Raw genomic sequence first — 14,267 nt, forward strand, 5'->3', positions numbered from 1 at the left:
TTGGCATTGCTTGATTTACTGTGTGTTTAAACTGAGCTGCATCTTTATGTGTATGGGTAATGTAATTAGTAATTTATAAAGAACTTGTTCCATCGCTACACAAAAGATTGCTATACAAAAGTAAATTTGAAATTTTATTTTCCTGCATGTTAATGTAATATAGTGGATTATTTTTTAGTCTGTTTATTTTCTTTTTTCATGTCCTGGACAGTAGTAGTGTTCACTGTATGTGCTCAGGGGCCTCCAGTATAAATAGTGCATATGCACAAAAATGTTATGTACCCTTTTTTCTACGCTCACTATGAGATGTATAAAAACTAAACTTTGTGTAAAGCCATGCACATTTGTACGGCAGCCTCACAACATGCATATGCACTTTTCTGCTTGGTTTTGCAAAGTGCTACTGTTTCTATGTCGTTTCCCTTCTTTTTTGTATTCACATCCATGATACAGGATTTATCAAATACATCAAAATTAATTACATATCACTTACAAATTTTATTCACTTGAATGTAATCATTCTGTAAGAATATAATGGTGCACGGAATGGCCAAATTATTCCAAATTGCTACTTTAGCGTTGTTAGAACACATTGCAAATGGAAGAATTAGAAGTGAGTACATAAGTATAGATGATGATGACTGACTTCTTAGTTGTTTTGATTTCTTAGAGTTATCCTCTTGTGCTGAACTGGGGCCAGCTTTTCAAAGTCAGACTTTGAGGAATCATGCTCTGTCTGCTTCTTTGCAACTTCTGTCCACCTTCGAGTTTTTAGCCACAGGAGCTTTTCAACGAGAACTTGCTGACAATCAGGTATTTCACAAACATCACTGAGTCCTGCCAGCTCTACAGGCTAGTATTAACAGCTTTTCATCCAGATATATTTAAGATTTCCTTACACTGTGCTTGAACAGTGAAACATCAATGCACAATTCTTGGCAATGTCTGGTTTTCTAAATGTAATCTGAGCGGACAACTGCACACACATTACTATTGCAACAAGTTTGGACAAGTTACATCAGGCAGGGATAAATCACCAAAAGAATGAGCTGTCATTACATCATCTATAGCAGGAGAGTCTATAAATTTGGCAACTCCGCACAGTGCAACAAAAGGCAAGCAGTCCTTTTAAGGATAGCGAGTCACCTCACAGAGCCATGTAAAATGCAGAGAATCTATCAGTTGTGCTGCTTGTTGCTAAAGCTAAACTAAAAAAGGCGCCTTCAGAGAATGAACTTGCTTATTTAAATAAAAAGCATTTCCACTCTATTAATGTGCTGCTCTATTGTCCAGAGAAAGTGTGTTGCATTGTGCAAGCACGTAGAGTGCTGCATAATGTGGTACACAATCGTGGCTTGCCCGTACCTGAAGAGTACAGTATGATGAACCCGAACCTGATCCACCAAATGATCAGCCAAATCAGACACAATTACAAGTTTGTTTGAATGTAATTAGCAGAATACAAAAACAGGCAATCAGGTGTAGCATTTATTTTTTAAACAATTCATTTAATTTGTGGTTAGTATCACATAGTACATACCTTATATTCCTTAGTTAGTTGGCCACATCTCTTACAGCATCCATTATTGAATTTTGTGACTCCAGACCAGTGACTGTCAGCACAAAGCCAGATGATCGCTGAGAGGTTTCCCAGGCAGAGGTGTGTGTGCAGCCAGCACCCGAAGAAGTCCTCAGCATGGGGGTCGGCGTTTGCAATATTGTCTGAAACAAAATAATCATATGATGGGCTGCGATTTGCCTTTTCACATCAACTGATATCTGACCACTACTGTATATTTCGGAACAATGTGACATTCTGAACTTGAACTTTCAAGTGTCTCCGCCACTCTGTATCACTCAATCAACTCCCTTTTGTTGCTTATACCACTGCTTCAGCCAACAAATAGTATATTTTTCCTTGCCTTCACTTCACATTCACTGAAATTATTCTATTTTATATGTCCTTTTACCGTTATCTTTTATTTATCCATCCATCCATTTATTATCCAACCCGCTATATCCTAACTTACAGGGTCACAGGGGTCTGCTGGAGTCAATCCCAGCCAACACAGGGCACAAGGCAGGAAACAAACCCCAGGCAGGGCGCCAGCCCATCGCAGGACACACACACCCACCACACACTAGGGACAATTTAGAATTGCCAATGCACCTAACCTGCATGTCTTTAGACTGTGGGAGGAAACCGGAGTACCTGGAGGAAACCATTATCTTTTAACAAAACAATAAATGAAAGGGGTTCTTTACTGTATATTGATTTGCATATTCAAAAATGCTAAATTCTCGGAGGAGTCGGGGGGGCTGTAGGCACGTACTTGTGCATTAAATTTCATGTTCTTTGGTATTTATAAAGGGGAAGTGTGTGGAACTTGCTGTTCGCACAGTTTTATGCATCTGGAGTTTTTTGAGCATACGCACATTTCCAGGTTTGTCCATATGCAATGTTTTAGTATGAATTCTATGCATGCTGTTGTACATGAGGCCCTAGATCTTTATATGTAAGATAAGACATAATATGCAGCTTTTTGTTTCATCTTTTTATTAAGCACCTTTAAACTTATTAGGGATTAAATTTTGTTTAATCTTTGGTCAAATTTTTTTTTTAATTGTTATTTATTTTTATTTTTGAATTATTTTGGTTACATCATTATATCACTGTTTTGCTTTCGTCTGTTTTCTTATGGACACTTAATTTTACGTGCAGTTTCACATGAATGCTGACACATTTTTTATAGCAGAAATGCTTGTTGATACTAATGTAGTGCTGACAGCTTTTGGAGTGTGACAACATTGTCACTTTAAACAATTGCAACATGCATAACTAGAAAAATAACAATCATAAAGAAAAACTCTACAAAAAAAAACAAATTGTTTCAGAAATAAAGCTTTTAGGTTTGTGATCTGTACCTTTGTTCTCTTCTTTCAGGTTCTCATTTTGTTTTTGCCATTCAATTAATAACGCATACCCAATATTCTTATTTTAGCAGCTCAATGTGCAAGTAGGTAATTGTCCTTGAAGAGAGTGTACCGTTTCACTATCCTTGTACTGTAGATATCCTGCATTCTTACAGGGAGGTCAGTCTGTGTTTTGCTTGGTTCTACCATATCCAGCATTCCACAAAAAAACGACAAAGAACTTCCTGTTACAAAAGAAAAGAATATTTTGATACCTACAGAAGCAATGGTCAATGCTGCAAACAGACAGATACATAAAAAACACCATAACTTAATTACGGCAAACATAACATCTAAAACAGGTGCTAAGTCTAGGTGTAGGAGCCAGTTGTTCAGTTGGAAAATTTAGCTTTTGCCTCCACATGAATGTGATTTGGCTGTGGATTTTTCTAGAAGGTAACTAATAAGATTGATGTGGTACAACTGAAACTTTCATTTTTTTTTCTCAATTTTAATGTTAAAGTACTTTATATAGTCCTGACTCTAATTAATCATTGAATTCTGCTCATTTACTGTGTTTTTGATATAACCTCTGTGTTTATGTATTTAACCTTTGAATGGTCTTAGCACTTTCCTGTAATTCAGTATACTGTAGTTGTGAGTGGCATGGTAATGCAGTGGTTAATGCTTCATGGATGCAGCCTTCTGACTTTGAATGCCACACCCCTAAGTCATCTGTGTGAAGTTTGCCTATTCAACCCATGTCACGTAAGGCTTTCCCCCCCATGATGCTGAACAGGACCAAATAGTTTTGAGATTATAATGTGTATGAAAACATGATTCTTGTGGCATTAAATACAGAGCATTCCGAACTGACTGATGCCCCAGGTTGAATTTGGAGATTTGAGAACGATAAGACACTATAGTTGTAAATGTGTGCAAGAACTTGGTGCCTGTACTCAGTGAAGAGCAAAACACTGAGTGAAAATTAATTGATGACATGTTTTATAGTTGGAAACGGGTACGCTAAGTGAGCACACTGAGTCAGAAACAGGAATTGAACATTCAGTGTTATGTTTAAAAGTCCAGTGCCTTGGCCACGTTACCACACTGCCTGTTATTAAGATGCAGGTATGTTTCAAGTCAAGTTAGACCTTTTACAAAAACGTATAGCTAATATAGTTTTAGACTCATGAGAACATGGGGAAAAAAAACGTGATTGGAGTGCAGTCCATGTTATGCTCTTGTATTGCTTTGCACTAGTCCTGGATGACCTTGAGTGGTGAGTGCTTTTTAAAAGGCATTGGATTGAAAGGCAGTAAGCCGAAGCTCATATTAATTAATGTGGTTACAACAGAGACAGCTTCTGAATTTGTTTCTAGTAAACAACCAAGAGAACATACTGCATCATTCCTTTGCTTCAACATTTAAGCAGTTTCAAATAATTCTGGAATTGTCAAAAAGAATATTCATTTTTGAATTATTCAGTTTCCTTAAATCCATTCCTCCTAACAGCCTCCAACTCCAACCAATCGTTTCCCAAATTTGAACTTGTTATTCTCAGGCCAAGGGGCTAATAATTGTGATTTGTATCAGTCATTTCCATTCACAACAGAATCACAAATCCTTTGAAAGTACAGGACAGGGATTCATTTCCTTGTCAGGGCCCATCGACTGCAGCACACAAAATGATTTGTCAGCCTTCTTCACGACACATTGAGATGGACGGCTGTACTGAATGGAGTTGACCAAGGATGGAAGTTAGAGCAAGCAGAGGTGAAGAGAAAGATAGAATGCACAGCATGTACTTTTTAAAAATTTTAGTTTCTTCCATATCGGGGTAGTTTATATGTTGTTTGCATAATTTTATGGAAGCTTAACTTCTATGTTTGTTTGCAAAGTTAATCTAACAAACATTTATCAACAACTGTAATTTAATATGAGTGCAATGCGTTTCAAAATTATTTTTTTGGTTTTACGATGTAGTTGTTATTGAATCATGATATTATTGATAATGCTGTTTTTCATGATAAGACCAATGGTTTTATCTTTATGTTATATATTTGCCATATCTAAAGGGGCTACTCTTTTTCACATTCATGCAAAACAGCAGTGTGCCAAAGCATTGCTTATTTATAACAGTTCTGTATATCAGGCTCAATTTAGGTGTTCCAAGTAATTAAAAAAAAATAATAATTTGTCCAATATTTTGCCATTCCAGTAATTTATGCAGACTGTGCTCATTGAAACACATATGTCACCTTATCAGCTTGTATAAGTGTGCACTCCGTTTAATCACAAATCATATTCATTAAAAGCAGACATGATCTGGCTGATCAGATGTAATGTGACTGTAAAGTTCATTCATACCAATGCCAATACATTCACTTGTCATCCATCCATCCATTATCCAATCCGCTATATCCTAACTACAGGGTCACGGGGGTCTGCTGGAGCCAATCCCAGCCAACACAGGGCACAAGGCAGGAAACAAACCCCGGGCAGGGTGCCAGCCCACCGCAGGTACACACACACACACACACACACCAGGGACAATTTAGGATTGGCAATGCACCTAACCTGCATGTCTTTGAACTGTGGGAGTACCTGGAGGAAACCCACGCAGACACGGTGAGAACATGCAAACTCCACGCAGGGAGGACCCGGGAAGCGAACCCAGGTCTCCTAACTGCGAGGCAGCACGTGTTAGATTTCTTTTATTTGTTAGAATTTTTTCTTTGTTTTGTATTTTTTTGTGAATTTTCTCCTGTGAATGAGTGAGGAAGTATAATTCCCAAGCAGAGAAATGCTGGGAGACCAACCTTATCATCTGCAATTACTTCTTTTAAATAGAAACTAAAATACAGGCGCCCATTAATGTGGAGGCAACAAAACAAATCAAAACAAATTAGCCCCAGTTGGGCTTTGTATTGTTGGTTGTTTGGTCATTTATACTGGAGCTCCATCCGTTGTTGTGCTCTGCTCACAGAGTAACGCCTTTTCCCATTGATCCTGTAATTTACAGGTGGGAAACCAGAAGTGGAAGAGTAAGGTGTCCTCACTGGGCTTCTTCTAACTGCTATGGAATTAATACGAAAGGACATGATTAGCAATAGTGCCCCCTTCCTACCTGGGGTGGTATCACATACATTAGAGAATCTCTGAGGGTGATCAACAGATGTGCATGCGCGACACCTCTTTTGTTTATTGTAATGTTTGTAGTTTTGTCTGAGTCCTTTTCATACAAAACTGAGATTCAGATTAAGCACTATATATGCCATATAACTACCTTAGCTTTTGGTTGAGTTTTTAACTATTACTGATCTTTTTGTTCCTGTGATATAGCGGGTCTGTGGCTCAAAAAGAGTGGCCATTTTAATTAATAAATAGTTGCGAGCAATCTGCCATGAAAACAGTCTGTCTCTAGGTGGGTGCAAGGCAGTCAGCTGTCCATCCGTTGCCTTCCAGGATTTATGTACTCTATGTGTCAATGCAAAGCCATATATTTCATTTTAAGTAAACAAAAATAGGAATTCAAAATTAATATTAACTCACTAAGAATGGCTCTTATATTCAGTACTTACGTTAAGTACATAAGGAGGTTTTTAATTCTCACGTGAACTGACCGTGTGAGCCGGAGTTGCGTCATGCGTCTCGCATCAATCACGCCTACCATGGCGACCGAGCTGACCGCTATGGTCATATACCGTATGTGAAAGTAGTTTCCAGTTATGACCGTTACGCGTAGAATTTTGAAATGAAACCTGCCTACCTTTTGTAAGTAAGCTGTAAGGAATGAGCCTGCCAAATTTCAGCCTTCCACCTACATGGGAAGTTGGAGAATTAGTGATGAGTGAGTGAGTGAGTCAGTCAGTCAGTCAGTAAGTCAGTCATTCAGTCAGTCAGTGAGGGCTTTGCCTTTTATTAGTATAGATTAACGGCAGTTCATAATAATTCAATATAGGATTGCTGGCTTATAGAATCAGCACTGTTATATGTACAGAGTACAATGAAATTTGTACTTGCATATATTTCATTGACATGGTGTTTTAATAGCAAAGCCCCACAATGACATGGTCTGACAATTTTAACTTAAAATTTCAATACAGATTTTACCTTTCAATCAGGTAATTCTTTTCAAAATTGTACTTTTGAGAAATATGAGTTAAAATTAGCCATAGGCCCACTACAAATAACAACAACTAACAATTGGACATCAGTCAATTAAATTTCTACATTAACTGAGTTGGAGTCTGCTGACTTTGAAAACTATTTCAGCTACCACAAGACAATTTGGGCTTCATTTTCGATAATATTATAAACTGCTATTTAAAAATGTATTCTTTGGATCCATGTAACACATGTAGCTGTTATTTTTGAATATGACTCACTGTTACAGCAATACTTAGAAAAACAAAAATGTGATAAATGACTATTTCATGAAGTAACTAAAAAAATAAACCGGTTAACTAAGTCCTCAGATGCACCTGAATGTTATGTCATGCATACATATTCTAAGTTGTTTCTATTTAGTTTGTTTTTCTTCTGAAATTTTGTGTCTTTTGAAGCACGTTTGCATTCTTTTACTTTATTGGATGTTCATTTTCATTTAATGATTTTAAAAAAAGTTCTTATTATTTGGCCCAGTGGTTCCCCTCTCTCCATTTTGGTGCTTTTCCTATTTAAGCATTTTTGAGATTTTGTAGGTCTCAGGTCTCTGTTAGAGTTTGAAATTTACAGGTCTTTTAGGCCAGATAATAGCGGTTTTAGCCATAAAAGCATCCTGGGAAATATTGCTTCTTTTAGAAAATTAAGCTCTTGAGCATACAGCAAGCAGCCCAGCACCTCCAGCTAAATAAGATTTTAAAAATTGTGCTGTTTTAAATAAGAGTGATGGTGTCACTTACGTTGCTAACTGTTTGTGTTTTGCATACTATAAGGAGGTCTGTTTCTTTTTTTTAAATTTAGTGTTTTTATGTTTAACACATTGTCTACAGTTCCTTAATAATTAGACACTTTAGATCGGAATGGCTCTGTAGAAATTATTTCTAGTTCTGTTGTCGCCCGATGGGTGAATAGTTTCATCGTGAGTGAAAGCTATCTGTGTACATTCTAGTACGGGCATTATAGAAGCATCCGAAAATATGCAAAAAAATGTAATAAATCAAAAACAGTCCCCATATGTGTCACGATCCTTGCTGTATGTTATTTTGTAATGGAAAGAGAAGTATTGAAACTTACCAAATAATTTTATACTACAAAGTACAAAAGTTTCACATTTCAGAAACCATGCCTTGCAATCTACTGATGTAAAAGGAGAACTATTTGTTTAATTTCTTCAAAAAAAGTATATAGCCCAAGTTATTGAATCTCTATCTGAGGGTGGGTACAAATACACCAGGCTAAAAGAATGCATATACTGTATATACCTATATATATTACAGAAGGAGTACTGGCTCTGTGGCTAAAGGATCTGGGCTGGTACCGCGAAGGTTGCCAGTTCAAATCCCAGCAGTGACAGAAGGAATGGTACTCCATTGGGTCCTTTAGCAAGTCCTTCAATCTGCAATTGGTCCTGAAGCACTGCACAAATAGCTGACCCTGTGCTCTGCCCCTAAGACTCTGAGTAAGTTGGGGTAGGCGATAAAGAGAATTGCCCCTCTGGGATTAATATAGTATACCAAAAAATATATACTGGGGAGGTATGTTTATGTTTATGTAGAAAGGGAATGAAGTGAAGAACCAACTGGACGTCTGTAAAAATGGTGGAGATTCACAAAAATAATGTGTATTTTTGCAAAAAAAAAAAAAGAAGAACAAGAAATAAGCAATTTTCAAATATGTGCACAACCATACACCCTAATCAGTACTCCAGTACATTTTTGTTTGCAAAGTGAATGCATAATGTTCTCAACATTAAGCACCATGGTAAGAAGCTGAAGGAGAGATTTTTTTTTTAACTCATAAATAATACTTCACTTAACACACATTTCCAGGGAAAATAAATGTATACCACTATCTATATATACTGTATATAAAAGTCAATGTATGTGTGTTTGTATGTATGTATGTTCTAGCATCACTTCCAAACGGCTGGAGCGATTTTCAGGAAACTTGGTGCACATGTTTCTCATTGGTCGACTAAAAATCGGAACGACCACCACAGGGCGAACTGGAGGTGACTGCCAACATTCTTTGTGTTTGAGTGCCACCGTGCCCCTGTTGCTTTTCAGATTAAATAGAGCTGGCTGGTTCCGAGTGTCAACTGGATGATAACATATATACAAGACCGCAAGACAAGCACATTAGTGAGTTTTCCTTGTTTGTTAATTTATTTTTAAAGTTGTTTTTTTTTAATTATATTTTTCTCAAACAATTAAACAAAAGCACTTTATTTTCCTCCCAGGCAATGCTGGGTATATCAGCTAGTTGGAAAAAATAACTTTGAGCTCAAAAATGTCAGACTTCTCCTTTAAATAGTTCACCTAGCCCTTGAAACACAGATCATCAGCAGATTTGTTCCCAGTAATATTCAGCTTTATTTGAAGAATGGTGCTCATCAGGAAGGGTTTGTCTTTAGAAGTGTGAAGTGCTATAGGTCTAATACTTTCGTGTGTAAAGCAAAAGCTCAGATTTGACTTCCATTAACAGGTGTTTTCATTCAAATAAAGGCTTAAGCAAATTCACTTACCCTATACAGTTTCTTCTCAATCAGCTTGCCATAAGGGTACTAATAGAAATAATATACCTGTAATATAGAAGATAAAGGGTAGGAAGGCTACCAGATGACTGCTATAGTGTTGCCAGAGACTGAAGTTACCATTTTAATATTCTGCTCATGAATATTTTGCTTGAAGACTGTCACGAGACGGGCTGAGATCACAACTCACTTGTAGTTGGGACCAGCAGAGCTAGCGAATTTAGAATGAGGACAACAGCAAAATAATTTACAGAATTTTAATATTTGTTTTATGTGTCATTATAAAAATGTTAAGAAGACCAAAAAATATTAATATATACTGCACAAAAGTCCAAAGTATTACCTCAAGCACAAGAAAAACAAATGAGGTAACGGCCCCCAAAGATACTGTATATCAAATAAACAAGAAAAGAGAGAGAAAACCTTTTCATTTAATCTTAAAACAAAAACATCTAAAACATTAATTATTGCTTTTAATGGAACTACAAAAAAAAGCTATTCCTAATATCCCAGCACAGTTAAAGATAACATGGCTGTGTAACTTATTAACTTCTATAATTCTGAGCAGCCAACTTACTTCACCTTCACTTTTCCCCATAATAAGGGAAGAACAGACTCTTATACGGACATCAACTGTCTCTAATACAATAAGAATAATTAAGGTGATTTACATCCTTTTCCCTAAATGTATACAAAGAATACTACTTATTCCTATATGCTTCTAATCTAAAAAATAACCAATTTAGTCTGTTTTGTATTAAATATCTAAGTCGGCAGATCTTCATTCCATCCATTTTAAAAAAATAACAAGCATAAGGCAAACAGCTCCCCCTCCAATGTCAAAGAAGTTGTCTAAATCTTATTTCAACAGCTATAGTCATGAGTTTCATATCATATCATATTATATTTGGTTTTTTTTTTAATGCCAGCTCTTGCACTTGCGAATGCACACAGAGCGGACACTCACCAAAGCCCTGAAAACAAACTAGGCCAAACCAAACCTCTCCTGCATGATGGGGTAGCAGAATACTTTCAAATATTCCAAAATACAATATAAACTTTACAACACGATAAGATAAGCCAGTAACTGTGCAGTTGAGTAGTAGCAAAATGTTTTAGTATATGCAATGAACAACAAACCACAAGACTGTGATTGAAAGTAACAAGGAAATAGACATAGTTACTAGAGTTAGGTGGTATCGCATGATCAACATACTAAATTATTTCAGTAGGTGTATGTATGCTTGTATATGAGTGTCACCACATACGTTTGCACCCTGTGATGGGAGATCCCATCTTAAATATTTTGCTTTCAGGTCAAGCTACTATAGACAATATGCTACAGCAGTCAAGACACTGGGCAAAGTTCTTAGTGTAAGACCTCCCTACAACTCACTATGAGCCTGAGCAAGTCACTTCATTGTACAAATACTTATAAACAGTTATAATGTATCTCTTGTACAACACGTTGGATAAAGGCATGAAACCAATATATAATGTACAATGGTATCCCAGCACCACCACTGAAGGATGTTTGCAGATACGTTTTTTCATTGAAATGCAAGTATATTCTTTCTTCACATTTTCGTTTTGGGGTTGTGGAGGGCAATATCATATCAACATTGTGTACAAGGCAGGTGCCAATCCAGGACTCTGGTCCATGGCAGGAGATAGTTACACTGATTTGGCCAGTTCAGAATCACCTTTTAACCAAATATATGATATGTAGGGAAAAACCCAAAAACCCAGAGAGATCCACATGGGGAATACGCACAAAGACACGCATCCACATAAGGAATTAAGCACCTCACACTGTTCCCTTGGTGTTAAAAAGTTTACAACAATATGCAAATAAATGTAGTCAACATAAATCAATAAGAAAACGAGACATTCGCCTACAGCATTAGCATGGCAGTGAACAGTGAATGGCCATGAGCTCCTTTGCACTTAGCTTCAAAGCTCTTATTGTTTTTTTATGAAGTCAATTCAATAAAGGTACAGTTAATACTTTACTGTTTACCAAAATCACAAGTCTTACTATCAAGGTTGTTAATTAAACCCCTCATGTTGTCTTCTATGATGCTGCATTTTACAGTATTCCCCTTTAAAATCCTGTTCCACTTTGTATTATAATTGTCATTTGTTATACTGCTGTATATTTTTCCTCTTTATTTTCTTGAGCTTTCAGATTATCTCTACAAGCATATAAAGTATAAGGGTTACTGTTGTATTCCTTTTAATTAAACTATTGGCGTTTCCTCAATAGTAAGCAGCATCAAATCTTTGCATTGCAGACTTTCACTGTAAGGTTTCTTCAGGAATAGGTTAGTCTTTTAGAATGATTTCCACACAGTGATGGTGGAGATGGCAGTGACAAAATTCATCAAATGTGTGACCTTTTTTTTTTGTCATTGCAGCTTGAAGCAGCAACAGTGAGAATCTGCCTCTGACACCTGGATGAGAAGATGGCAGTGTGTTTCAGATCCCCCTTGGGAGAAACATTAACAATCTTCAAGGGAAAAAATCTATTTGGCAAAGTCTGACTTTTTTTTCTAAAGAGATATTATTAAAAAATAGAAAAGGGCATCACAGAACTGTATGTGGTGTGTAATATATTTTAAGCCACCTATCCCTAATCCCACCCATTATTTCTGCAGCCAGAGGGAGACTTTAGCCAGTTTGCATTCATTTAGTTTGTCTGATTTCAAGACTTAATGCAACTTCAAATTGAAGAAGATATTGGAATATGAAGACGAAGAATTTCCCTGGAATACAAGCCTCTCCGCACCTTGCTTATATAAGGAATGGGTCACTCAGAGAGAGCCTCACTTAACAGAGCCAGAATGGGCCAGTAGCCTCCATGGTCCACGTTCATCATGAGTGTGAGACATTGTTACATGTGACTTAGGAAGCTCGCCAAGGTCATGCTCTGGTGTGCTTAAGTTCAACGGGTGTTCCTCCAGCTCGAGTTGATACAAACTAGGTCAATCCATATGTTGTCCTGAATTTCTGACCTACTTCAGCAGGCCTGTTTGGTATCATTTCAGGAGCCACTACAGCATAGGGAAGTCTATTGGAATACAGTTTTTTATTACTGTTTAGAATACTAGATATGCCAAGCCGAACACATTATAAAAGAAATAGGCTTGTTTGTTTCTGAAATAAAACAGAAGTTTTGTCTCAATTTGATTTGTTTGGTTCTGCAAAGTTGATCTTCGTTTAATGTACAAATGAATACAGAGACCCAGAAAATGTGTTAATTTTTTTTCTAAAAGTATTTAATAAAATATTCAACGTGTGGTATGTTGAAATATCCAGCTGTTGTGCCAATATTGATAAATTTCATGATCACTCAAGAAATTAATTAAATTATTTGATTACCGGTCTAAACAGTAAGTTTAATGAAGACTCACAAATGCAAAGAGGACGTTCTTTAAAGCAAAAGGGACAATAGGAACACATTTTCTAAAAAGACAAAAAAATTTTTTTAAAGAGAAACAAAGACACAGTACTGTTATGTTAAGCCTCCCACACAAAAGCCAAAGTTGAAACCAGAGGTTATGATTCTCTGTTACGATTTGACCCTCTTGTTCATTTCTTTGGGTTTCCCTGAAGCTGGAATTCTCCTCTTGATGTCGTTTCGGAGGTTTTAACACCCAAACAGAATTTTGATTAGAGCTCTGGTTTATAATTTTTACTGTCTATTCTGACGCCATTTTGTTTGAAGGGATGGTTTTGCTATTTGGTGAAGCACCAGGGCCATACCACTTGTGAGGTCTTCAATGCACCAGTATAAAGATCACCCTTAAATAATCACAAGTATCTCAGATGGGACCAAAGTTAGTGTACTGCTTAGTGGTATTTTTAAACAAAACTCTGCTTTTGGTTTACGATTTGGTTTTGACATTTCTCTCTTTTTGACCTTCAGTTTAGATTTTTGCTTTGCCTTTAACTCCATTCTTTCTACTGATTCTCACTCTTTAATTATTTGGAATGTCTGCTCTTTTTAACATTAGTACACCGGAGATCTTTCTTATTGTTCATCACAACCAATTTGCTAATCAAGGAATCTTAGTAGGAAAAACAGAAACAAAAGTCAGATACCAGAAAATCTAATGTACTTAAACACACATTCACAAAAGATTGTCTTGTCAGGTTATCCGCAAACTCGACTTAGGAAAGGTCATCGGTGGAACCTTTTCAGTCATCACCTCAATGACATCCTGCAACTCGGCCTTCAATATCGCGTCATTGGCAACCACTAGCATATCCTAGTAGTGGGACTCATAAAATGGTGGCAACGATGCAAATCAAAAGGGTATCAAAAAAAGATGCAAAAAATTCATAACTACTTGAAAGCAAAATAATTCTGTAACTGAAAAACCTATGATTGCCTATAAAGAACGCTCAGTAGAACGTGTAAAAAATTAATAAAGGATACCAATCCTAATACAGTAAACAGAAAGTTAAGTAATGCCACTCTGTTAAAAGAGTGACAAACCAAAGTAATATGCTGTATCATGACTTAATTACAGCTCCTGAGGGGAGTTACTTAATCAGGTAACTCAAAAAAACTCTTATATACATATATTGTACTAGCCATGTAAGCCTGTGCTGTAAAAAGCCCGGGGTCTTAGAAACTCTTGAAATCATC

The 14,267-nt window shown here is 36.6% G+C and overlaps 1 protein-coding gene across 1 annotated transcript in view; it reads left to right on the plus strand.

Moving 5' to 3' along the window:
* The window catches only part of zgc:171482 (zinc finger protein), a 605,896-nt gene extending 592,777 nt beyond the window's left edge, over positions 1-13,119 (plus strand). The window contains exon 7 of the mRNA XM_039774224.1: positions 12,031-13,119. Coding sequence (XP_039630158.1) covers positions 12,031-12,049 — 19 coding nt within the window. The 3' untranslated portion in view covers positions 12,050-13,119. The remainder of the gene's footprint in view (positions 1-12,030) is intronic.
* The last annotated feature ends 1,148 nt before the right edge of the window (positions 13,120-14,267 follow it).

Source organism: Polypterus senegalus, chromosome 1, assembly GCF_016835505.1.
Source record: "Polypterus senegalus isolate Bchr_013 chromosome 1, ASM1683550v1, whole genome shotgun sequence".
NCBI classification, from domain to species: domain Eukaryota; kingdom Metazoa; phylum Chordata; class Cladistia; order Polypteriformes; family Polypteridae; genus Polypterus; species Polypterus senegalus.